The following is a 27,439-nucleotide window of genomic DNA, read 5'->3' on the forward strand; positions in this document are numbered from 1 at the left end:
ACTGCTCTGGCTTCGCCAGAAGTGGCTTAGTCATGCTGGCCACATGACCTGGGAAAACTGTCTGTGGACAAATGTCGGCTCCCTCGGCCTGTAAAGCAAGATGAGCACTGCATCCCCAGAGTCGTCTGCAACTGGACTTAACTGTCAGGGGTTCCTTTACCTTTACCTATGAAAAAGACAGCTTTGTTGATAACTGTCATCTTCTAGTTTATTGTTTATTTTTTAAATGCTTCTGGAAGAGCCAGTTCCAGACTTGAGGGTGCCCTCAGCAAACTGAGCTTGATAGTCTCCCTCCTTAAGGTTTTCAGGAGGGTATACTGCCGTGCAGCCCCCTTTTAACTGTAAATGACTGCTAAAAGCATGGGCAAAGGCTGTAAGGCGACGCATTTACTACGAAGAGCACCGTGCTCTTTTTTTCCTTTTTGTTGCTGAAACACACATACTGCAGTTTATAAAACTAGGTGTTTTGTTGCTTTATCTCCCTATGAAAAGTTGCACACTTTCCGAGCAGAAATGCACTGTGCTGTGTCATTTGTTGGTTATTCTTATCAATTGAGCTCATCAGACAGAATTGTTAGGAAAAAGGGAGTATTCTTCGGTGCTCTAAGTTCAAATTCAAGGGAAACATTGGGAAGTTGGCAGTGACTACGTTTCTAATTTATATAAAATCGCTCAAAAATGGTTGTACATCCTGGTCTCATGACCCTTCAAGTAGATTTTTTTTTAAGATTAAAAAAAGCAGGAGACTGACATAATTCAAGTGAAAGTAAAGTAAAAAAAAAGGCTTATTTGTTTTTTTTAATTGATATCAGTAGTCTTGTTCTGGGCCTGAAGAAATGATCTGACTGCTTTTAACTATATTCCCCCTCCATTCTCCTGTGCCTCTAGAGTCAGATTTGTGAAGATAAAATTAATTAAAAGGCCCACTGTTGGAGAATTATGGGTGTGGGGTTCCAGGAACCGCTGTTTGGGCATTCCAAGCAGGGGTGGGGGCATCATGACTTGACTTCTACAGACATCCCGTCTTTCTATCGATTTCTTAAAAGTTGAAGGTATTCAACCACCTTTCATTTCAGTGGTTGCAGGAGCATTCCTCATATGGTACAGCTGCTTCCATTGACATTTATTGGAGCAGCTTGCACTTTCAAGAACTCCCATGTATGTATCAAAGAGCATGCAGGGCTCTGGACTGTGGATTGCATTCATGCCTCATTTGCTCTCTGCTCTTGTGATACAGAAGTTACAGACTTTATTGCCTCCATAGATTCTCCTTCTTCCAAAGAAGAAGGAGAAGTCACCAAGTAAGAAGTAAGAAGTCTGCTTCCAGCAGATGAGGTAAAGTGTCATCAAACAAGACGCAAAACATAACATGCAGGAGGTTGAAGAATCACTCTGTGTGTCTTGTTGGCAAAGCCATTAGCTATTAGTCTCTTATCCTAAAATATATTTGATGTCTAAGCCCTGGAAATCAATTTGACCCATATATGCATCTTCACCAGCAAACAAGGAGATCAGCCTATACCATTCCTCCTCATTACAGCCATGATGATTCCCCTGTAAATTTAGTGCAAATAAAAGGAAGGGAAATGGGCTATCCATAAAAGGGTATAAAAATAATAATAATAAATTGTCCAGTAGCACCTTATAGACCGACTAAGTTTGTTCTGGTGTAAGCTTTTGTGTGCATGCACACGAAGAATCTGAAGAAGTGTGCATGCACACGAAAGCTTATACCAGGACAAACTTAGTTGGTCTATAAGGTGCTACTGGACAATTTTTTTATTTTATTTCAACTGCATCAGACCAACCTACCTGAATGTAAAAGGGTATATGAGAGAGCCAGTAAATAATCAAGAAAGAAGATTCCACCTAAACATTAGGAAGAACTTCCTGACAGTAAGAGCAGTTCGACAGTGGAATTGGCTGCCAAGGAATGTGGTGGAGTCTCCTACTTTGGAGGTCTTTAAGCAGAGGCTTGACAACCATATGTCAGGAGTGCTCTGATGGTGTTTCCTGCTTGGCAGGGGGTTGGACTCGATGGCCCTTGTGGTCTCTTCCAACTCTATGATTCTATGATAATCGGAGAGCAGGAGTATGTCAGTGGCCACATGACAAGCAGGACTCTTGTGATTTACAGTGGTACCTTGCTTTATGAACTTAATCCATTCCAGAAGTCCATTCTTAAACCAAAACCGTTCTTAAACTGAGGCACACTTTCCCTAATGAGGCCTCCTGCTGCCAGTCCCTTTCCACTGTTCAGATTCCATTCTTAGACCAAGGTAAATTTCTCAAAACGGGACACTATTTCCGGTTTTGCGGAGTGTGTAAACTGAATCGTTCTTAAACCAGACTGTTCTTAAACCGAGGTACTACTGTATTTGTTTTTAATGACTTCTGCCTCCACGTTTTGCCTAAGTTGAAGTTCTTTCCTTGCCACCAGCTGCTGGACCTCATATCATTCTAACATTTCAGCCATCACCCTTTTCAATTTGCACTTCAATAGGCTCTATATATTGCAGAAGCTCTTGCAGTGATTGAAAGGCATGTGTGCAGAGAGAGAAGTGAATAGAAGCTGCTCAAGGAATCACACATTGGAGGAGACCCAGCAATGCAAAAGTGCCCAGAGCCACAATTTCTCTTTTCCAGAAATGGCATTCAGAGTTAGTTCTCCTAATAGTCAGCGGAGGAAAAAGGCATCCTTGATGAAGGAAAAGCATCATGTTAGATTTGGAGCATTCATAATTGGGTCTGAAACTCTTCCTGATTATTTGTTGTAACAGAAGAGTGGGTGGGGAAATGATTGACAGAAGGGGAATATATTGGATTGGTGGCCTGTGACAGTGTGAGTGACAGATTGAAAAAGACAATGCAAGTGAGGGAGAGCTTCTCATCATACGTTTAAAGTGCTAAGATACCCGTTTAAACAGTCGTGACTAGTGATGTGAGGTGAGAAAATTCTCCAGAGAATATTCTCCACAAACTGTAAATTCTAATGTTAAGAACCAGTTTTACAACCCACATTTAAAAAATCTAGTAAATAATAAGTCAAGCTGTGATATTGCCAGTGTAAGTAATGAATAATGATCACTGTGTTTTATTTTCTGAAAATAATAGCATTTATTTTAAACTTTATATTGATTTTATTAGTGTTGCACTGAAAATACTGTACCATGTAGATATGCTTATTAAAGAACGTACTCAGGTAGCGGACCTGAGTTTTTTAATATTCCTTTTACTTTAAAAGCTACATTTCATACATACACAACATAGTTATAATTCAAAGTTGATGGTAAATATATGGTTAGTGGCAGGCTTAGTGATTAACGTGAATCATTCACGTTGAATTTTCAATTTTAAGTTTGGTGCAAAAAATCAAAGAATGTGAATTCACTGCATTGCCCCATTGAATAAATGTATCTGTACAGGTAGGTAGCTGTGTTGGTCTGCTGTAGTTGAAACAAAATTAAAAAAATCCTTCCAGTAGCACCTTAGAGACCAGCTAAGTTTGTTATTGGTATGAGCTTTCGTGTGCATGCACACTTTTTCAGACACTTCTTCAGGTATCTGAAGAAGTGTGCATGCACACGAAAGCTCATACCAATAACAAACTTACAGTAGTTGGTCTCTAAGGTGCTCCTGGAAGGAATTTTTTATTTAGTATCTGTGCAGTTTTTGGTTGCCATCTGAACAAGTTTATCCATGAATAAACATGTATATTAACTAATTATATTATTTTCAATGCATTAAAATTATATTATTTTCAATGCATTAAAATTATATTATTTTCAATGCATTAAAATTATATTATTTTCAATGCATTAAAATGAATATTCTCCTATTTTAAATGAAAATTCTCTAATATGCTCATTAATCAAGAATATTCTCGAGAATATTCTCCAAAAGATTATTCTCGCAAATTTAACGTCACTAGTCATGACTTCCCCCCCATAATTCTGAAAGCTGTAGTTTGTTAAAGATGCTAAGAGTTGATTGGAGACCCCTATTCCCCTCCCACAGCTACAATTCCCAGAGTTCCCTTTGATGGGAATTGATTGATCAACTACCCTGGGAAGTGTTCTTGCCAATAACTGGGTCCCAAGCCATTTAGGGCTGTAAACATCAGAGTAAGTACCTTGAATTGGGCCTGGAAAACAGTTGGTAACCAATGTAGCTCTTTTAAGATAGAGGCAATGTGCTCATGGTCTGCTTCCCTTCCAGCATTCAAGCCACAGCATTTTGCACTAGTTGTTATTTCCAGGTCATCTTCAGGGGCAACCGCACAATACAGTTGTACAACTTGGAGATTACCAAAGCTGGGTTAACCATGGCTAGGCTATCCCTACCAAAAATTGCCATTGTAGTTTGGCAGAATTAAGTAAAACAGGCCAATACCACAGAAGAGGCAAGATGCTTTTTTGTCAGTCATTTCAAGTGAAAAACCCAGCATGCAGTGGTGCCCTCAGCCACTTACACACCTTTATATTGCCAGAAGAAATATCAACAACCTCAGATATGCAGATGACACAACATTGATGGCAGAAAGTGAGGAGGAATTAAAGAACCTTTTAATGAGGGTGAAAGAGGAGAGCGCAAAATATGGTTTGAAGCTCAACATCAAAAAAACGAAGATCATGGCCACTGGTCCCATCACCTCCTGGCAAATAGAAGGGGAAGAAATGGAGGCAGTGAGAGATTTTACTTTCTTGGGCTCCATGATCACTGCAGATGGTGACAGCAGCCACGAAATTAAAAGACACCTGCTTCTTGGGAGAAAAGCAATAACAAACCTAGACAGCATCTTAAAAAGCAGAGACATCACCTTGCCAACAAAGGTCCGTATAATTAAAGCTATGGTTTTCCCAGTAGTGATGTATGGAAGTGAGAGCTGGACCATAAAGAAGGCTGATCACCGAAGAATTGATGCTTTTGAATTATGGTGCTGGAGGAGACTCTTGAGAGTCCCATTGACTGCAAGAAGATCAAGCCTATCCATTCTTAAGGAAATCAGCCCTGAGTGCTCACTGGAAGGACAGATCGTGAAGCTGAGGCTCCAATACTTTGGCCACCTCATGAGAAGAGAAGATTCCCTGGAAAAGACCCTGATGTTGGGAAAGATGGAGGGCACAAGGAGAAGGGGACGACAGAGGACGAGATGGTTGGACAGTGTTCTCGAAGCTACAAGCATGAGTTTGACCAAACTGGGGGAGGCAGTGGAAGACAGGAATGCCTGGCGTGCTCTGGTCCATGGGGTCACGAAGAGTCGGACACGACTAAATGACTAAACAACAACAACAATATATGTACACTGGATTTTTTTAGGGTTAGAGTGATAATTTCCCCTTAGCCTTCTATGTGTAGTGATCTCTGGAGATCAGTTTGCCACCTTTTCAGAGGTCTGAATAGGCAAATGAAATGAACTGTGTATTCCCCCCCACAGACACACACACACATATTTCTAGCATATTTTTAGCTCAGGCAAAATGTGTGTGTCCCAGTGATAAACTGTCTAGGATGGAAGTGAGTTGGCCAAGCACAGGCTTCTGTTGAAAGATATATGCTATTTAAAAAATGATGTTTCGGATTAACAGAAAAATATTACAGTCTGTTGCAGACTTTATATACTAAACCGTTTTGTAGATTCCTCTCCACTCATCACATCTAATTTGACTACAGCCCTATCGTGAGACTTGGAGACCCCTGCACATTTTCTCCTTCGTGATAATCTTTTCATTTATCATTTATCATTTGTCTTGCCTCTTGGTCCTGTTTTCTAAGGCCAAGTTTGCTTTCCCACGATAGATGACTATCCAAGGCCAGTTTTGAAAATGAAGGATGCAAATGGGCTGAGCCAATGTAACTTTTCCAAAGCAATAATGGGAGTTGGGTTAGGAACATCCTCCTATACCTTATTATCTTCATTTTTGGATGGCTGTTCACAGCCATAGTATTCTCTGTTACTGTACCTCCTCTGGATTCCTTTTCTGTTTTTTTTGCTCACTATGTAATCCTAGTCGATTGGAGATCACATAGTGAACAAGATGATATCACACAATTTTATAGATTTCACATTGCTGTGCAGACAGAGGGGGAGCGCTGCCCATTTGCTTAAGGAGCTGTGTGGTGCTGCTCTCTTCCAGCAGTGCACAGTGAGAGCAGGTCATAAAACTTTTTAACACCTGTGAGTAAGCCCCCATTGAATTCATGATGACTTACTATGGTTAGGATTGTGCTGCTGGTGTATTTTGGTATGTCCTCTTCAAGTCTGTCTCATAACAGCCACTTCTTAAGGCTATATTTAGAAGCTCTTTCAAAAAGCTAAATAACTGCATCTAAAGCAGGAAACTTAAGATGATGATAAAGAAGATCTAAATGTATTTCTGCTATGCACACACATGCACGTTCATTTTATATCTTTGATTTGGATAAAGCAGGGTAGGGTGGGGGGGAAATAAATCACTCTTCAAATGCAAAGGATTATGATGCTTTGCTGTTATTGCTATTTCCAGGTGTACCTCTCTTCCATAGAATATCTGCTGGCTTTTTCCTTTTTTTCACGTTGATAATATCTGTCAGACAGAAAACCTTGGAGCATTAGTCCCTTTAAGTGATGTATCATGAGTTCTCTGAAGTTTAAGATTCTGCTACCATGCTAGATGGGACATGCGTTTTTCTAAATGCCCTGAATTGCAACTGACCACTCAACAAGAAAACACACAGCCAATCAAGTTTTTGTGGTATTTAACGGGGGAAACCCACATCTCTCCCTCTTTCACACACACACACACACACACACACACACACACACACACACCTTTTTAGGCATGTCTCAGAGAGATGCTGAGTGCATCTCTCAGTACTGATTGTAACTGCATAATAATGGCTGGTGACAGCCTTCTTGAAATGTCAGTGTTTATCAGGAACAAGGTGCTATATCAAGGGGTGTGCTTCTGTTGCATTAGCCTCTTAAATCAACTTCATGTTGTATCAAACATCAGTATAACATCCTGATGTGTTCTGTTTTGTGTACCCTTGTACATATGTCCCCTTGTATTGACAGATCATTAATTCACTAACAGGGCAATCCTATGCACGTATACTTGAGCATAAGTGTGCATAAGATTGCAGCTTTAAGGGGCTTAACTACACATCACCTTAAATATGTTGCCTGACGTGGCATCAGGGTGTTTAACTAAAATCAAGAGGGGGGAGGCTGATCAAGATTAGGACCACAGATTAGAACCATTAGGAAGGGAGGTTTAACCCTTCCCTCTCCTGCCACAATTCGAAAGAAATTATCCTTCTACCCCCATAGAGGAATGGGGGGAATCTCTCACTGGTGCCAACTCTCACTAGTTTCACTGTTTCAATGCAGAGGGATTCCCGCCCCCGCCCCCCAGATGACAGCAGCTAAATATTCCCTCTCCATGTGCTGTAGCGTCAGTCTAAATCCTATCCCAACTTGGTGTCACTTCAAGCAGTTTAAAGTGATGTAGAGTACTAGTTAGTTCTCTAATTTGCTTTTGTGAAGTTTTAACAAAGGCTGAAGTGATTTGAAAGTGAGGAAAATGACCCTTGAGTCATTAAGAATTTCTGACTCATCTGTTTCGGTGGAAGCTGTTTTCATCATTACAGACCATGAACTGGCAACCCACAAGTGTTCTTGATGGTATAAACAATCCTTTAATGCGTTCCATCATAATATATTTATTGTTTAATGCAGGAACTAGTGAAATGGCCCATCCTTGTGATGGATAGGGTATATGTAGACATTGCAGACAGAGACCCCTATGTATCGGGGGGGGCGGGTTCCAGTGTAGAGAGAAGCACACGAGCCTGTGGTCTTTCCCCATCATTCCTCTTGAGTACTATCTATTGAGGAAAGTATTATTTGTAAAGGCCCAACAAGAGGCAGTTCAGAATCAGAGGCAGGACAGAGTGGGTCATAGTGAAAGAAACAGGTAAAAGAAAGTTGGAAACGGAGAGCTGTCTTTGCCAGACAGAGTACAGTGGTACTCTTGAACTTCATCCATTCCGGGAGCCTGTTCGACTCCCGAAACCGTTCGAAAACCAAGGCGTGGCTTCCGATTGGTTGCAGGAGCTTCTTGCACTCACACGGAAGCCACGTTGGACGTTCGGCTTCCAAAAAATGTTCACAAACTGGAACACTTACTTCTGGGTTTGCTTCATTTGGAGCTGATTTGTTCGACAACTAAGCCATTTGAGAACCAGGGTACCACTGTGTATATGTCTGTTAGTACATACTTTTGGTTTATATTTTTAACCCAGGTGGTAATTTATTCTTGGCAATAGATAACTGCAGCTTGCACAATGCCAGTTTTACACTCCTGGCTAGGTCAGCATGGCGCTGAGCTTGCACATCAAGTTTGTCAGGCGAGTGACAAAAGGTAGATGCTCCTTGAGCATATGTTGAGTCTTTGTCAAAGTTAGACTGCCTGTAACTGCCCTTCTCCCTCCGAGTCAATTGTTCAAAAGGACAGGAAAACAATATATTGTTGTGCATTTGAAGTGAACAGCAAACCTCTGGTTGACTCCTTAGTTAGAATACCTTGGCATGAAAATAATGAAATGTGTATATTAAGAACATATCAGATTACATTTGCCTTGATCTGTTACTTATCTAAATTATTTATTCATTCCCAAAGGATTAATGTGCGTACGAACAAAGAAATTCTTCACTAGGAAATTTAGACAGGTCTGAACAAGTTTTTTTTTTAACACAGATCCCTCCCTAATATGACCCTTGGAAAATGCCTCTTTAATTCCCCTCAATTAAAAGGTAAAGACAGATTGCAAGCGTCTGGCAGAGCTTTCCTCCACACCTGCTCAACGAAAGCATGTAGGAACACATCTCAGTCAGAGAGATGCCCACTTGCCAGATTTTATCTGCAGCGACTGCTGCTGAGTGAGACCATAAGGAAGAAACTTTAGGAGAACTGTGTTTGCATAAAGATTGCATTGTTGTTTCTCTTCACTGAGTTGTCAAGTGATATTAGAAAGGCCTTCACAATCCTGAAGATTTGACCTGGTATGAACTGATCTTCATGAAATTCTTGTCTTAATGAAAGTAACATTGACAGGAGTACACCCAGGTATTTCAGCAGATGCGGTTACAAGAACAGGATTGATGGTGCTTGGCAAAACCATTCACTGTCATGTACTGCATTCACACTGCACCAGACTGTTTAAAAATGGAACAAATCTTGTTATCCTTTGCTTTGGCTACAGGCCTTGTGTTCTGATTTCCATGCACCCAGAAATGACAGGCTTTAATCTGATAATTGTTATGTTGATCATAGAGTGTTTTGGTTTAAGATAGTCCTCTACATTCCCGCCTACGTAACTTTTCATCAGTTTTGAATTAGCAAGAGAAATTTTACTTGGCAGTGTTTGAGTGAAAAGCAGCATTTTCAGAAATATTCCAGCTATTCAGAATGGGAGTAGGGTATGTTATAAAAACAATTTATTGGATCAAAGCACCACTTTCTGCATGTCATGAGGATGATCCAGCTAATCAGCCCTTTTCAGTTCCACTGATTGCAGTAGGAAAGGCTTATGCATATGCTGAACTCTCATATTAGAAGCAATGAGATGTGTCTGTTCAACTGTGACTTCATTGTACCCCATATTGACATGTTTCCCATATTTTTATTGATTGGTTGACTGAATTTATATACCGCCCTGTACCCAGAGGCTCAGGGCAGTTCACAGAATAAAATCAAAATATAAGACCACAAAATACATAATCAAAATAAAAATATCAACCCAATAACCCCTGTCCTCCATTTATGACCTTTCTTGTGTGGTTGCATGCTGGGGGTTGCTGCGACAGCTGATGTGCACAGGAAATGTGTTTTGTGAATTAAAAAGAGAAATCAGTGGAGTTACAGCTGTCCATAAAGACTTAAGCCGTTTCCACACACAGACAGCAAATGTGATGCCATCTTTTCCACCTATCCGCATGTGTTCATTGAATGCATGGAGAAGAATACAATAATTACAAAAGGTATTTAGCATGTCATCTTTTATTGGTAGCCAAACTAGTGACAGATAGTCATCAAATAAATGAGGTGGGCTGACATTCTCTGGCATAATTTGGTGATGGAAGAGGTTACCTGCCATGTAAAAGTAGGCACTGAGCAAGACCAGCTGACCTCTTAATGCTTCTGATCACCTCTCCTTAATTATAATGAGATTCCCAACATATTTTGTTCCAGCCCCAATATTTCTCCATGGAGGGACCATGCCCAGTGGCTGTTTGTTGGGAGAGTCAAAGAGTGTTGTGACTTGGTCTTGCTTGACCCAGTTCTTATGACCATTTGGGGACTCTCCCTCTGCCTCCTAGCAATAGGATGCAAGGACCAGCATGTCATCCTCCTGTGTGCCTGAAAATGGGAGCAGTGGTACTCCACCATGTGCTGTTTTTTTCAACTCACACAGTGCTGCTACAGGCTGCTGGAATCCTCTTCCCTGTTTATCCACATATGCACATAAAGGAAAGTGAACAACAGCCTGGACAGCTTGTGAAATACTGAACGGTCCAGTATGAGAAAGCACAGTCAACTAAGAGTTGCATAAGGAACCATGAGGGAGCTATATTGCATTTATCAAACACTACCACTAATGGCTGAAGTTGGAAACATTTCTCAGTACCAGTAGCAAATAATGACTTACGCAGAGGAAGATTGCATGTGAAGCATGGACTGATATGAATCTTAACTTCTTAAACAATGATGCCACAAAGCTTAGATATGGGGTGTGGTTGGTTTAGGATCAGAATATTTCCCTAAGGTCCTGAAACCCTGATTTCAATCTTTGCTTTGTGGTTGCAACCATTGTAGGAACTTGATTAGGACTCTTTATTCAAGTAGATGAAATTACTGTTTGCCTGAGATCCCTTTATGTCAGGACAAATGCATGTTGATATAGTAGCTCTCTACTCTACAGTCTCCATTTGACCTAAATCAAGAAAGTATTAAGATCCTTACCAGGGCTAGCCCAATATATTTTGCTGCCTAAGATGAAGGACAAGATGGAATCGCCAGCATTCCATAAACAGATGCCATCCTGACTGGTAATTGAACCTTCCTTCATCACTGCACATGAGGCATGAGGTCATTTTAGGGGGCCCATGTGGCAACAGAGGGAAATGACTGGGGGCTCAGGAGGAATTGTAGGGGGTTGATGTTGCTGCCACCACCTGAGGTGGTTACCTCGCCCTGTCTAATCGTAGAGCCAGCAATCCTAAGGAATACTGAAGGCTGCACGGATTGATGGGTTTGCCATACTATAACTATTCAGTTATAGATGTATGTATATTCAGTAGTGATGTATGGAAGTGAGTGTATGGAAGTGAAAGCTGGACCATAAAGAAGGCTGATCGCCGAAGAATTGATGCTTTTGAATTATGGTGCTGGAGGAGACTCCTGAGAGTCCCATGGACTGCAAGAAGATCAAACCTATCCATTCTTAAGGAAATCAGCCCTGAGTGCTCACAGGAAGGACGGATCGTGAAGCTGAGGCTCCGGTACTTTGGCCACCTCATGAGAAGAGAAGACTCCCTGGAAAAGACCCTGATGTTGGGAAAGATGGAGGGCACAAGGAGAAGGGGATGACAGAGGACGAGATGGTTGGACAGTGTTCTTGAAGCTACCAACATGAGTTGGACCAAACTGCTGGAGGCAGTGGAAGACAGGAGTGCCTGGCGTGCTCTGGTCCAGGGGGTCACGAAGTGTCGGACATGACTAAACGACTAAACAACAACAACAACTATTCAGTTTATAAGTACCCTAACACCAAGCATTAATGCACATTTCCAAAGTCTGTGTTTCATATCTGTCTTCTCAAGGAACTTCAGTTTGAACCAGGAGTTTCACTTAATCCATGATGCCTCCATGGTGGCTTTGTTTGTTTGAGAGCCTGATCTCGCAATTGTACTGCTTTTTCCCATGCACTTGCTCCAAACTTTGGCGCCAGCTCAGAGTGCCTGGATAATTCTGTGGAATGCTCTGACCTGGACATTGTGTTCTGGGCTTTGATGTACAACTGAAAAAATAGCTTATTCTCCAGGAATCTGTTCTGTACACTAGTGCTGGATTACATTAGAAACCAGAACTGCCGTGGAACAATTCCAGCACTTGCCTTTCCGTATCTGGGATAGATCTGAAGATGATTCTGCGTGATCCATGCACACAGAAATCCATTTCAGGTGGAACTGGTCTTTAGGCTGTTTGTACAGCTGCACACTGGGGGTATTTGTCAATCTTTCCCTCCCCTCTCCTTTCAATCTTTAAGAATATTATAAATCTTCTTGGAATTCAGATGCAATATACCCAAAACCCATTCTGGGAACTCACGTAAATCCCATTTCCCTGTTCTGTTTTGTAGCCTGCCGGTGCATGTCATGATTCTGTTTAGATTCTCAGGCCTCCGCTTTTACATTATGCTGGTGACATGGGAGCTATTGAAGCATATTTCACTCCCATACCACTGAAGCAACATGGAATGCCCACACTCTACCCCATGCCAACATTGCCCCAGTTTACGAGAAAGGAGGTAAAGTACATGGTTGCCTGACATAGGGCCTTTTCACGTGTGACTCTTGTGACTATAGAATGATCTCCTCAGGGAGACCTGTCCTGTGTTGACTTTGATGTATTTTTAGTGCTAGGTGAAAAACTTTAGTTTTGTAGGCCTTTTTCAGTTTTAAAGTTTATTTAGATTGTTGTTTTAACCTGCTCTGGTACTAATATACTTTTTATTGCTCTTGTGCCGGTTGTTTTTACTTCTAAATCTTGCTTAGCCTCTCTGAAAACCCTTTGGCTGAAGATCAGGAATAAAAAAAAGTCCCAAATAAATAAACAATAAATACGTGTGGGTTGCTTCCCCGCCAGAGGGTAGCCTGCTGGTCTCCACACCTGGTGATGGTCAAGCTGATCAAAAACCATGCCTAGAATACTTTCAGACATTCTTTCCATAGGAAATTCGGGTTTTGAGCATTTGGTTGTTTATTAAAAAAGAAAAGCCTTTTATCTTTGCAGCACCTTCAGGATTAACTTGTTTTATTTTAACTCTGTGAGCTTTTGTAGACTCCAGTCTGCTTCATCGGATACTGAAATGGACATCTAGGGACAAAATGAAAGTGTATGACAGAGTGAACTGTCTATGAAAGGTCATGCTGGCAAAATAAAATAAGTTTGACTTAAAGTTCCCACAAATACCAAGCCTTTTCTTTTAAAATATCTCCATAATAATCATTCTTGGGAGCGAACTAATAACTGAAAACTGTTAACATGGCAATGTTAAGAAACCATAAATAAGGTTTGGCAAGGCACATGGAAGAGGAACAAACTAAAATGCAAGTAGTTTCTTGCTACTGCTTTTTGTCATACACACAGAATGATTTTCACTACTTATACACAGTGATTCTGTAGGGCTGTGTGTTTCTCATGTGCCTGTGGTCATGTTCTCTTCCTAATGAGGTGGATCATAGCCGATGAAAGCATATGCCATAATAAATTTGTTAGGCTTTAGGATGCCAAGAGATTCTTAACTGTTTTTGCTGCAAGAGATTAACGTTCCTACCCTTCTGGAAACGGGGTCTTGTTTTTGTTTTTTCTCCATTAGGGCAAGCTTGGTGCAGGCCTGTTTCTAGAAGACTGGTTAGCTGGGAGAGGGAAGGAGCTCCTGCTCTGTAAACTTTTCCTCTGAACAGTCCCCACTTTTAAATCATTACTATTTTTGTTTCGCGCCCTTAACTTGACAGCACAATAATGCCAAATGAAAATAATGAAAATCTTGCATGTCAACACTTTTAATAAGTCTTGGTCTTTTAGATTTTTTTTAATCGGTGGGATTATTGTGTGTGTGTGTGTGTTGTTTTTCTCTGGTTGATTAATTTCTGTTCTTTGAAACTATTATCCTTTGATTGCCTTGCTATTTACAGAAGGACTGAAGCGCCACCCAGTGATCACCAGAGGGGACTGAAATGATTCCGACAAATTTCATCCCAGGCATTAAGACTCATATGCCTCAATCCAGTGCCAATTCAGCTAGGAGCACTGCATGTGTGTGTCCCTAGCTGAATTTGGAAACCTATGTGGTCTGGGTGAATGCCTGACTATGCCACACCAAGCAAACAGATGCCTCTGGGAGTCTGCAACAGGGCATGAAGGTTCTGCCCCAGCCTTGGTGTTCTGTAGCTTGCAGATTCTAAACATGGAGATTCCCTATCTAGCTGCCATAACGGGCCTCTCCTCCACTAATTTATCCAGGCCCCTTTTAAAGCCATTATTCACATGTTGCACTGAGCACAGGTATAAACTGTGGACAACTGTCTGTGTTCTTGATTTGTGCAGCTCAGACTTTACACTCGTTTTTGTTAGTCCTTAACGTCCCATGAGGCTCTCAGTTGTTTTTGTTGCAGGCGTCTTAACATTGATATTTTATGTCACTGTTTGGCTTTTGACAGTATTTGATGTTTAGGTTCAACAGTTTTGTGACAGTTTGAGCCATTACCCAGAATGATATTTAACATTTTATCGTTGTTGTCATTCTTAACAGTATTTAGTAGCCGGCAGCTTTTGACACTTGCTTTTTCATACCTGGCAAAACCCTTAAGAGAGAAGTCTAGAGTGGCCTGTAGGCCTAAGGGACTCAAAGCGTTGATTTTCAAGGTCACATTTTAGTCAGATTCTACATTTAAGAATTGGAAACATTGAGAGGTTTTTTGTTCTGCTCAGCTCTAATGATAGACTTACCAGTAAATTTGAGATAAATTTAGCCATACCCATGACTTTCAGATAGTAAACTATTTACTGTTCTGCTTAATGAGCACAAGGATTTGTTTTCAAATTGTACAGATTGCTGTCTGTGTGTTTCTCTCCCCCCCCCTTCCCCCAAATCCCTTCTGTTTTCTTTGTGTGTCTGTTTGTTTATTTAGATTGTAAATCTGCAGGCAGGACTCTGTTCTCTTTTATCCTGCATTTTATATTGTACAGCTGCTGCTTCTGTCTTTCATTTTCTTTTTCTGGTGGCACTTAGGAAATAATGGCTGTGTTCTTTTAAAGGTCCCACTGAGCCAATATTGCACTCGGGCTATTATGAAGCTGATGTACTGTGCACACTGCCGGGGCATGTCCAACGTAAAGCCCTGCAACGGCTATTGCCGCAATGTCTTGAAAGGCTGTCTAGCCAATCAAGCAGACCTGGACCCTGAATGGAAGAACCTGATTGGTAAGAAGAGCAGGCAACTGCACATTATTTCACTTTGGCTGGTCTTTTGCATGTAATCCCCACCCCCCCTTCTTCCAATCAATAGAGTGCAGTTTTGGAGACCAAACAGATCAATTGATAGAAGCATTCACAATCCCTTTGCACTAAATTCTAAACACTATCGATATGTGTAGATGTTTCTGAAGCACCACTTCATCCTGTAGACTAAGTGCATACCTGCATCTCGGCTTCCCATGCTCTGGGCCTGGATGCTTTTAACTGCTAAGGAATTGCAAAGTGGCCTTGTAAAAAGCTATTTCATTCTAGAAGATCCCAGATTCAGCATTTAGCACTGGGTTACGCAAACTGTGTCGCTCTCTGCGGATCTGAACTTGCCTCTCTCTGTAGTGTGAGGAGAACAAACAGAAGCATGGGCTGAAGAAATTTGGATGACCATTGGGTGATCATTTGGCCATTCGAAACCCACCAATGTTTTGGTCAAATAACAAATTTCCTTTTGAGAAATTTGAATAAAATGAATCACAGATCGGGAGCAGCAACGTCTCTTTTCTCCCGAAAGCTCTGTGCGTATCTGCAATTATACAAACATTTAGGAGGAGTGGCATTCATCAGCAGAATGAACAGGACAATTGCTGGAATCACCAAGGGAGAGAAGACTAGGCTAGCTTTGCAGTATTCCCCCTTAATTAACTTGTGAGTCCTGGGGCAATAAGTATGTGCTTTAACACACGGGGGAATTAGTGGGTTGTCTTTGTTCTTGTTTTTATTATGTATTTTGTGTTTTTTATATTGTGGGTTTGTTTTTGTTGTGAACCACCCTGAGATCTGTGGGTGTAGGGCGGTATACAAATTTAATAAACAAATAAATTGACAGAAGTCATCACCACCCTTTCTGTAAGACCTTAGAAGGCTTTTAAAAGTTGCTGTTCCTCGTCTGCCCCATTGTTATTACCGGTTAATTTTAGTACAAGCAGGAGGATGAAATGGAGTCTAATTCCTGATACTTGAACCTATGGGCTTGACATCTTTTGTTGGTTTAAGCTTGTTCTGGAGACCCACTGAATGAAGTTGTTTGTGTGAGAAATAGACACCGTACAGCTTCTACTGCATGTAGTGCTGACACAGTATTGAGAGCCAGCATGCTATAGTGGCTAGGTCTGGGGAGATCCGGGTTCAAATCCCTGCTCAGCCATCCAGGTCACTGAGTGACTCTGGGCCAGGCACATGCTTGCTTAGCCTGACCCTTCATCACAGGGCTGTTGTGAGGATAAAGTTGGAGGTGAGAATCATGCCTGCCACCCTGAACTCTTTGGAGGAAAGGTGGTGATATAGATGTAAAATAATAATGAGGAGGAGGAGGGGACTAGGAATAGTTTTTTAAAAATAAAAATAAAAATTCCTAGTGCATATATGATAATTGTAATCATAAGAATTACAGAAAAAAGAATTATAAGAAAAAAGCGGAGACATCACCTTGCCAGCAAAGGTCCGTATAGTTAAAGCCATGGTTTTCCCAGTAGTGATGTATGGAAGTGAGAGCTGGACCATAAAGAAGGCTGATCCCCGAAGAATTGATGCTTTTGAATTATGGTGCTGGAGGAGACTCTTGAGAGTCCCATGGACTGCAAGAAGATCAAACGTATCCATTCTTAAGCCTCATGAGAAGAGAAGACTCCCTGGAAAAGACCCTGATGTTGGGAAAGGTTGAGGGCACAAGGTGAAGGGGACGACAGAGGACGAGATGGTTGGACAGTGTTCTTGAAGCTACCAACATGAGTTTGACCAAACTGCGGGAGGCAGTGGAAGACAGAAGTGCCTGGCGTGCTCTGCTCCATGGGGTCACGAAGAGTCAGACACGACTAAACGACTAAACAACAACAATCATAGGAATGTGGAGATTTAGCTCCTTATGGGCTAAATTCCACATGACTCACAGTCTCCCTGGGAATAAATGAAAATATAGAACAACCCATTAAGATACCCTACATGTCCAGTGCTGGTATATAATGATTACATAGGTTTTTGAAACATTATTTGCATGGTGCATTCTTAAATGGTGTCTGTTATTTACCCTGATAGATTCACTGCTGTTGGTGGCTGACCGCTTTGATGGACCATCCAATGTAGACATAGTCATTGGTACAATTCATACCAGGATTGCAGAAGCCATTTCAAATATGCAGGAGAACAGAGAATCTATAAAATCCAAGGTAAAAGCCAGATTGCAAAAGCTGAAAATGCGGTTTACTTAACAGCGATATTTCATTTATTGTATGTATTTATATCATGCCTTTCCTCCATGTTACAATGTTAGCCATTAAGACAGGTATCAGTCCTGCTTAGCTTCAGCCTTCAGATCATGCCCTGGGAGCTTTTGGCCTCCGCCATTTTCATATCTGCCATCTCAGGCAAAGTAACACCAAGAGAATTCCAACAATTTCTGCTGAATGACATTAGAAGTGTTAGGCCCTGGGTTGTTCCTTTCATGAGTACTGGACAGGCAGAGATAGCCTGATTATCTTGCCTGACTTCTTTACTTGCACATCTTTGCCAGAGCCTATCTTCCTTCCGCCATAGGAGCTGGCCAGCTTCCCCTGAGAATCCCACCTGTCTCTCCTTCATCCTCCTTGATTTCAGAAGATTTTCGCAGCTGCATTTCTGAGCAGAATGTGATACATTAGCCCTGCATGGAGGGAATTCGCTCCTTCATCAGTCCTAAAACTGTACAGCTCCCTATCCAACTGAGTCAGATGTTAACAGCGGAATAATTTGTGCTCCTGAAGCCCAGCTGCTTTCCCCATGATTCCTAAGAACTGTAACTAACAGGTGCTGATGGAGAATGAATCGGGAACTGACTGGCAAGTAGATAAGTCACTGATAGGCCAGCAGGGATGGAGGAAACAGCAGTGCTGCACAAAATACAGTGTTAATTCAACACAGAAATAGAGCCATCAATTCAGAGAGAGAGAGAGAGAGAAAGAGAGAGAGAGAGAGAGCGCGCGCACAGGGGGACGAATGAATCTATACCTCCCAGAAGATATTTTTCATTGTTCTTGCATGTTTTTATGCCCCTAAAAGAATTGCTTTGTAATAACCACACTAATAAACTATAAATGGGTGAACTACAGTGATGAAGCTGGATTCATTTGTCTTTCATAAAACAAATTTGAGAATATTTTATATACAAGCATTAAAAAGAAATGGCTAGCAAGGCAGTAGGCTCGCCTTGTAAACCACAGATAGGGGCCAAAGTGCACCATAAATGACATCCACATTGTCTATCATTATGATGCAATTAATCTGAAACTCTGCTCCAGGGCAAGTTAGCCAGGTTGTTGTCTTCTGCAGCGTGAGACCCAAAAACCCAGTTGACCATTCAGCCAGCTAGAGTGTTGGTAGGTGTCACACAGAATTATCACACAGAAATGAGATCCCACATTGGTGGCAGCATCAGAATCCCTGATTTTTAAAGGATTGTTCTTCTACAATCCCATTTTTCTGTTCTTAAAAGGAAGTTACAGCAGTGGAGGGGTTCTTGTTCCCTTCAAAACAACAACCATTTATATATATCTCAGCAGTTTAAAACAACAGCACATACATAAAACCTGGGATAAAGATTTCTATTGAGAAAGCTTTGTGAAAGAGAAACATATTTAGCAAGCGCTGGAAGGGCAGTAGAGAAGGCGCCTGCCAGGTATATAAAGGGGGGAAGTTCCAAAGGGCAAGAACACTCAAGGCCCAATTCCAACATCATGCAGAATGGGTCTCCCTTTAGAACAGTATCTGCGGGATGCCCTGCAGAACATAGTGATTGGTTGGAGAGGAATCCTTAATTCACTGGTTCAATTGCAGCTCAACTGAGATTTGATTTGGGTGAAGGGCCCTAGCCCAATGGCAGAGCATATGACTTGAATGCAAATGTACCAGTCCTTTGCATTTTCAGGTAAGGCTGGAAGAAATATGCACCTGAAATTGTGGAGATCTGCTGCCAGTTACTAAACTAGACAGATCCATGGTCTGAACTAGTACGAAGCAGCTTCCTATGTCCCCAAAGCAATGCGATATCTGAAAATTGGATTACTATTGTGTTAAAATTGGTATGTGTGAGCAAATGTGAAGTTAGGAAGAAATATGATTGACAGGGACATATTTTGCAGCTGTGACTTATTAGATAAATGCTTTGCTATTAAGTTTCGTTTATTTTCTCCAGACTTTTCAAGGTTGTGGAAATCCCAAACTCAACTCAAAAGCTTCCAGTGCTGAGGAAAAGAAGAGGCGAGGAAAGTATGTCAGTGAAGATAAACCTTCAGGGCTTAGTTCAGAGAAACTTGTGAGTATGGAATTTAGTTCTGACTTTTTTAGAAATGCTTCTGTATGGAAACAATCTGTGTGGCCTGTTGCTTAGAATAGCATTGGTTCAAGGTCAGACAGAGAGCTTCCAGGTTGGCTGCTGGTTGGAAAGCCAATCTTCCCAGTCACAGTCTGACACCCTAACCCCAACTCCAAGTCACCAGTGGAGGTCGTCTTCCTGGTTTAATTATTATTTTGATGACACCATTGGCATTTTTGAGATACTCCGCTCATAACAATTTCAGGACAAAGTGAAATGTGGGCTGCCACTGCTTTGCTCCTTCCACGCAAGCACTCACAGGCACCGTCAGTATAACCCAGTTTGTCTCCTGAGTGAAAATACAGCCTCACTGCAATGCTGTTGCAACTTAATATTTAAGAAACTAACATGAAAAATAAATGGGATAGTTCTGAGTACAGTCGTAACTTGGATCCCGAACGCAAGTCGAACGTTTTGGGTTCCAAACACCACAATCCCGGAAGTGAGTGTTCTGGTTTACGAATGTTCTTTGAAACCCGAATGTCTGACACAGCTTCCGATTGGCTGCAGGAAGTTGCGCCTTGGTTTCCGAACATTTTGGAAGGCAAACAGACTTCCGGAATGGATTCCGTTCGACTTCCGATGTAGGACTGTAGTGGCCTTTCCCTCCCTTTGATTTTGGGACCTCTCTCAGTAATATCAATGAAGTTCTAACTCTTGTTCCAGCAACACAGGTTTATCCAGCCTTTTTTACTGGCATACGTCAATGTGATTAGTCACCACTAGCCACCTTCTTGAAGAAAGTTGATCTTCAACTTACTAGTACATCCTGACAGTTACTCACCCGCTCTCCTCCTTTGCCAAGCTCTTCTACCATTTTAGTGCTTCTGCTCCCAGGCCAGGCATTCTGGATGCTCTGGGTCCATTTCTCCATCATAAGTACATAGGAAGAGGCCTGTTGGATTAAACCAAAGGCCCATCTAGACCAGCATCCTGTTCTCACAGTGGCCAACTAGATGCCTATGGAAAGCCCACAAGCAGGATAGGGGTTTGAGAGCTTTTCTCTTGATTTTTTCTTGGGAGAACTTAAATAAATGTTGTGTTGATAGCTTTCTGCTGTATAAAATAGCAGCTTCAGTAAAGTAGCCTGTCTTGAATTGTGTACTAAAAAACAACCATGGCAATTATAGCAGTCTTGCATTGTTGTAAGTGGATTAACAATTGCCCAGTGTTTGAACCCATACGCTCTGGATCAGTTTATCTTGATTGAGCTTGGAATTCAAAATGTCACTTTCAAACACCTTCCTCCTTCAGCTTTGATTCTTCTCCATCTGGCAGGTTTCAGATGCCAAAGGGAAGCTGAGAGAAATAAGGGACTTCTGGGTTGCCCTCCCAAGCACACTTTGCAATGAAAAGGTTTCCTCTGGTTCTGTGAATGAGGACAGGTGCTGGAATGGAATGGCCAAAAGCGGGTAAGGCTGGTCAAAATGTGACGGAAGTTCAGCAGGGTGAAGTACACCCACACACCAGTTTCATGAAGCTTTGTAAGCTGTAAATATGAGCCCCATTATGGGGTAGATAAGAGAGAAAAGGCACAGTTTGCCTCGTCGAGAGAGTCAACATTAGTTGTCATTGGGATCCTGTCCTTTTCCATGCTTAGACTGAGCCCCACATAAACACACACATGCATGGGCAAAAAGATGGCTGCTGGTGCTCTTCTTCCCTGCACCTGGTTCAAGCGTAATGCTGAGCCATAGTTTAAGACGCCAGTCACAGGACTGAGCGATCTTTCATCCCGCCCACCCCCAATCTCAGGGTAAGGGCACCCCTAAACACCACTTTTTTAAGGGACGTGGGTGGTGCTGTGGGTTAAACCACTGAGCCTAGAACTTGCCGATCAGAAGGTCGGCAGTTCGAATCCCTGCGACGGGGTGAGCTCCCGTTGCTCAGTCCCTGCTCCTGCCAACCTAGCAGTTCAAAAGCACGTCAAAGTGCAAGTAGATAAATAGGTACCGCTCTGGCGGGAAGGTAAACAGCATTTCCATGCACTGCTCTGGTTCGCCAGAAGCGGCTTGGTCATGCTGGCCACATGACCCAGAAACTGTACGCCGGCTCCCTCGGCTAATAAAGCGAGATGAGCACCACAACCCCAGAGTCTGTCACAACTGGACCTAATGGTCAGGGGTCCCTTTACCTTTAAACACCACTTTAGAACCAGTATTTCTTTTTAGAAGGGTTCTTTAGCAGTGTTAGGATGCCTTTAACCAGGGTTAGAGGCAGACATAAAGCCAAGATATAGCAGGTGGAGGCAGAGGGCAAGTGGAATTTGTGCCCACAAGATCAATTCCTAAACTATGTTGTCAGAATTCTAGGTTTGATGTTATGATCAGAAGAGTGTTGAAGACAGCAGTAATGTTGGCGAGTTGCAAAGGCTTAGATGCAAGTTAAAGATAGTGACCTAGTTCCAGTGTCGCACTAAACAGTAATAATATTATGCACATGAGCAGCAGCAGACCTTGGGCTTGCATCCTCCCTGCTCCCCTGATGTGACACCATGGAGATTTGAAACATCTGCTTCCTCTTCTAGACAACAGTTTGGTCCCAGCTTTTACTGAAACAAACCATAGTTTAAACTAACCAAAGTCTACCTAGTTCTGACATAATAACAAACTTTTGGAAGCAGATGGTCCTCCTTGTGACCAAGTCAGAATGCGCAAACCAGGTCAACGTCTTAAATCAATTGTGATAATGTTTGATACCCTAAAGTTGGCTTCTTGCATGAACACACGTGGCTCTTTGCAGGTATCTTCCAGATGTGATGGGAGACGGACTAGCCAATCAAATCAATAACCCAGAAGTTGAGGTAGACATTACTAAACCAGACATGACTATTCGCCAGCAAATCATGCAGTTGAAGATTATGACAAATCGACTACGCAATGCATATAATGGGAATGACGTGGATTTTCAGGATACAAGTAAGTACGGAGCCGAGAAAAGGCAACAGTGTTGTGCTGTGGAGGTGGCACAATCTATATTATGCATACTTATATGATATGATTTATAGGATTAGCAGTTGAAATAAAGAGTTCTGCAGGATTCCATGTTCAGAAAGCAACAGAATATCAAAGAGGTTCAATTCACAATTCTGTTACGCCATACTTAATGTAGAGCCAGTGCACGGAGGCAGTTGCAAGTTGGTTGATGCAAGTATTGCCCTTATTTGCTGACACCCAAGAACTGGAGTGCAAGAGATCTAGTTAGTAACGCTTGGTGATTTTACTCCTCCCTCTCTAGAGTCCTGGCTGCTCTAGAGTCCTGGCTGCTACATCCATATCTTTATACAGGCATTGCCAAGACTTGTGCCCCTGAGATTACGCAATGTCTTCCCGGGGTTTCTTCTCCCTATCAGTCCCTAATGCCTCCTTTCAATGGACAAACTCCAGCTTTCCTCTGACTGTTCAGCAGCAGCAGGGGCTTCAAGCTTGGGAGGATGCTGTAGCTCAGGATGGTAAATGGTACCTTGGGTTACATACGCTTCAGGTTACAGACGCTCCAGGTTACAGACTCCGCTAACCCAGAAATAGTACCTCGGGTTAAGAACTTGGCTTCAGGATGAGAACAGAAATCGCATAGCAGCAGTGAGGCAGCAGCGGGAGGCCCATTAGCTAAAATGGTACCTTAGGTTAAGAACAGTTTCAGGTTAAGAATGGAGCTCCAGAACGAATTAAGTTCTTAACCCGAGGTACCACTGTAGTTCAAAATATTGCTCCTTTCTGTAATTAGTCCTTAGGAGCCTGTGGGCTCAAGTCCTCTTGTAACTACAGTAACAAGGAGAACATGTCCAACTTCAGTTTGCTAAAAATGTGGATTGAAAGGCTCCGCACAGAATTTGGTCCACTCATCCCATTTTCCCCACCAGCTTTTGGGTGGTTTGTTAAACGTGAGCAACATTTAACAAGGGTGAGGTTATATATATACACCCCTGCTTCACTGCATTCCAAATTCATCATTTGCTTTCCCTGGCTTTATGGCAACAGCAATGCACATGGTGTTGTTTAATTTGCAAGCTCTTTTGGGACTGCCATGCTTACTTGAACTTTTGTCTTGCCTAGGTGATGACATTAGCGGCTCTGGAAGCGGCGATAGTTGCATTGACGACATCTGTGGCAAAAAACTGTCCAAGAACGCTAGCACCAGGCCGCCAGAGACGCATCCGATGCCTAAGCAGTCTGGACAAGGTGTTGGTGGAAATAGCAGCAACATACTTTTGCCTTCTTCCTTTCTTTTATTACTTTCTCTGGCTGCTGTTGCAGCACAGTACCTGCGGCGGTAACTCATTTGTGCAGCCGTGAAAGAGACTGTGGGTGGTTGTGGTCTTAACTTTGCCAAAAATGTGGACTATATTTAATTCATCTTGGCAAAATGAGGGAGATAAAACGTTCTTGATTGTTTGTGATGACCTGGCAGTGCTAGAACTGGTCTTTTCCCCCTCCCCTTTCTTTTTTGGTCTTCTTTGAATGCTGGGGCCTTCTTTCTTTACCTCTTTTTATCATTAATTTGCCACAACGAGACACTTAGGAGCCTACAACAGATCTCGGCAGATATTGGTAATGGGTAAAAAGGACAAATGACCTTCAAGGCCACATCATTTTTATTGACTCCAGTAAAACACACAAGTATCTCATATTCTTATTTAGCTGTAGCCAAAGATGTGCTACAATTGTTTAAAACAATACAGCTTTTTTAATTTAAAAATCTTCCGAGTGCTGTAACCAGGGGGGTCAGTTCATTATTTTCCATTAAGCAAGTGGCAAATGGTCCTTCCTGTACACCAGATTAGCAAAGGGATTATGATGGAATTTGGAACGAAATTACTTTAATTGGCAAATACCTCTGTTAAAATGAGTGGTTGAAGCCACTTAATATTTCTCTCCTACATCTAAATGAATTAGAGTGAGATTCAAGTTTTGCACGATCCTTTGAAAGTAGCATTCAAAATTGATAAAATGCAATACAGAATTGTAATATGCAACATTATGCTAGAAATATGCATGGGGAGATTTCTGTCTGGGAAGCATTGTTTTCAGTTTGAGGCTGAAAAATTTCCCTTTATTAATAGTGACAACAGTTAACTTTTACCAAAGGGATGATGCAAGGAAACTGCTTTGTGTATTATTACTGATCCTGTTAGCAAAGCCTGGAGGCGACTAATTGTTTGGCCCAGGGAACAATTATATACTATCAAATACCCCAGGGAATTTCCATGGCTACAATCTGCCCAAAGTACCACCAATTATGCCAATGGAAAGCAGACCAAAGCCATAGTTTGAGTCATCAAGTCAACCAGCTGCTACCTTATTTCATCTCACATCGGCATAGTTAACCTTATGTTCTCTAGTCCTTGTTTAGTAAAACTGCTTCACTTCAGCTAATTTTCTGATTGTTGCTACATATTTGCCAGGAGTATTGTCTGATATCAAGGTGGAAGGGGTTGGAGGAAAGAGGGGCTGTTCAACCACATATCTACACCAACAGATTCACATATGTATTTCGCTGTCAAGACACAGTTCTCTGCTTTGGGTTCTTTTGGTACAGCCATAAACTTTTTCCCCCTTTCAAAAATATCTAGCATAGAAAGGCCAATCCTATTCATATTGTTGAATGATAGGAAGCCTTGGACACAATCTTTGCTGTTAATTCACTTATATCATGACTTTCCTTTTAGGACACAGGGATTATGAAAGCATATTTTTTACATTTAATATATAGATATATGGGCTTTGCATAAATGTTGAGAACATTTCTCTTCTGCATCAAAGACGACAGCATTCAAAAAGGCAGAATTACAGAATCAGTTATAAAACGTGCAGAGTTAGCAGGGAAGCAATTCTAGTATTGTGGCACATGAATTAATGCAAGCAAATTAATTCAAATGAATTATCTTTCCCATTCCCGGCCCTATTTGTTTTTCTACAACACTGGGAGAAATTAATTTCCTAATCACTTCAATCGGTATTGGAGGCTGCCAAAAACATCACCAGAATGTTGAAAATACGCTACTGAAGTCTTGATGGCAGAACAAATTTGTTGCTCCAAAGAACACCTGCTTTTGCACACATTACTTTCAGTCCCTTGTTAAGTAGAACAATACACCACCCCACTTTCATTATTGATCTCGTCCATCTAATATATTTATTTTTGTTCTCAGTTTAGACCACTCTTAATAATTCTGAATACAAATGAGGCACGAAAAGCAAATATCCTGCCTCCTTTGAACATTAAGTTCAAATGCCTGGGGAAAAATGGAGTGCCACATTCAAATAGCATTATATATGTAGCCTTCTGTTGGTAAAAAATAGAAATGAAATGCTATACACATTGAGGTAAAAATGAAACAGCTGCCATTTCCTTCCCCCTGAATGAAAATCTTCTGCCAAACTGCTGGAGAGCTGTAAACTCAACACAGTCCTGGGCTCAAACTAGAAGTAGGGCCTGGTGCGTTTACTCTGTTGCTTTTAACTCGGCCTGCCACATCACATCTGAAACAGAAACTGGCTGTGTGAAAATATTTTTTCTAAGAGGAATGTGCAAATCGGGACTGATGGACCTCGCCTTCCACTTCCCTCCCCAAAGCTTCTCCCTCCCAGCCAACTTTACTTCCCGTATGAGAGCCCAATTGAGGAAAACATGACATTGGGGAGAGGGGCTATGCTACAAGGAAGCAGGCCATGAGGGGGTGGAAGTTTTTAGCGCCCATTTGCTCAATCTTGATTTTTATACGCAGTTGGGCCATCCCATATTTAAATAAATGAGTCTGCCACTCCTTTGAGCCTCATTTGTCATTTGAGCCTCGGTCTCTTGATAAGTGCCGAATCTAATGCTCTTAGGATCTGAGGTTTGGTTATTTAAAAAAGAAGTTTCATTCATATATATATATATATATATATATATGAATGACATTGCTCTGTTTTGATGTTTAAAAACACCTTACAATAGGGTATGCGGATGGGCAAAGAAACACAACACCCAAGCCCTTTGCAAAGCTGTCAGCCAGAAACCTGTCACGGTTTTTCTTTTTGTGCCATAATGTCTTTTTCAGTGGAGGGCTGAGGGTCAATAGAGGCTTTAAGAGCACTGATATTTATCATTTACAAATGACAAACAACCTATAATTTTCTGGTGGGCTTGTTAGAGAGTTATGGTACAAATATATCCAGAGTACACCTTGGCTTTAAAAAAAAATGCAGTTCTATCTGCAAAATTAAGATTTATTTCACTTACTGGCATTCTTGGCCATTTATATTTTTCTTTTGGTTACCAAGTTCCTGTAACTATCTTGCACTGTTGAACTATGTTCTTTGAATCCTTGTATAAATAAAATTAAAAAAAAAGGCTGGAGACTCAAATCTATATGAATGTCCCTTGCAACATGCTGCTTTATTTGTTCTGTTTTTACTGATTTTCAGCAGGTGCCAGACTAGCATCATGAAAAAGTATTTGTCAACTTGCTGGTGATAATAATAGCATGAAGAATGAGCTGCCATACCTGTATACTGCTAAAATAGCTACATCTTGATTAGTATTGATATGCATTTACTCAGAAGCAAGTCTAAGTTTGATGGGCCTTAGTCCTTAGTAAGTGTATTTAGGATAGTGCCATTATTGCTAACACTTGAAGGTATTGAGTCACCTAGCTACTGTGTTGCACCAATATGTGATGCCCTTCTAACTCCCTATAACTAAATGATGTAATCGACAGACCCCAAAATGTATTTTTATCCAGAATGGTGTGACCAGGACAGCAGCCACCTATGTATGGGCCGGAGTACAGTTAAGAGCCTTTTATGCGTTACA

The 27,439-nt window shown here is 41.6% G+C and overlaps 1 protein-coding gene across 1 annotated transcript in view; it reads left to right on the top strand.

Moving 5' to 3' along the window:
• Nucleotides 1–27,015, top strand: part of GPC1 (glypican 1) — a 202,089-nt gene extending 175,074 nt beyond the window's left edge. The window contains exons 4-9 of the mRNA XM_082221832.1: nucleotides 15,087–15,252; nucleotides 17,332–17,462; nucleotides 19,463–19,582; nucleotides 20,921–21,054; nucleotides 22,385–22,560; nucleotides 23,698–27,015. Coding sequence (XP_082077958.1) covers nucleotides 15,087–15,252; nucleotides 17,332–17,462; nucleotides 19,463–19,582; nucleotides 20,921–21,054; nucleotides 22,385–22,560; nucleotides 23,698–23,918 — 948 coding nt within the window. The 3' untranslated portion in view covers nucleotides 23,919–27,015. The remainder of the gene's footprint in view (nucleotides 1–15,086; nucleotides 15,253–17,331; nucleotides 17,463–19,462; nucleotides 19,583–20,920; nucleotides 21,055–22,384; nucleotides 22,561–23,697) is intronic.
• The last annotated feature ends 424 nt before the right edge of the window (nucleotides 27,016–27,439 follow it).

Source organism: Podarcis vaucheri (genome assembly GCF_965113315.1).
Source record: "Podarcis vaucheri genome assembly, chromosome: 5".
NCBI classification, from domain to species: Eukaryota; Metazoa; Chordata; class Lepidosauria; order Squamata; family Lacertidae; genus Podarcis; species Podarcis vaucheri.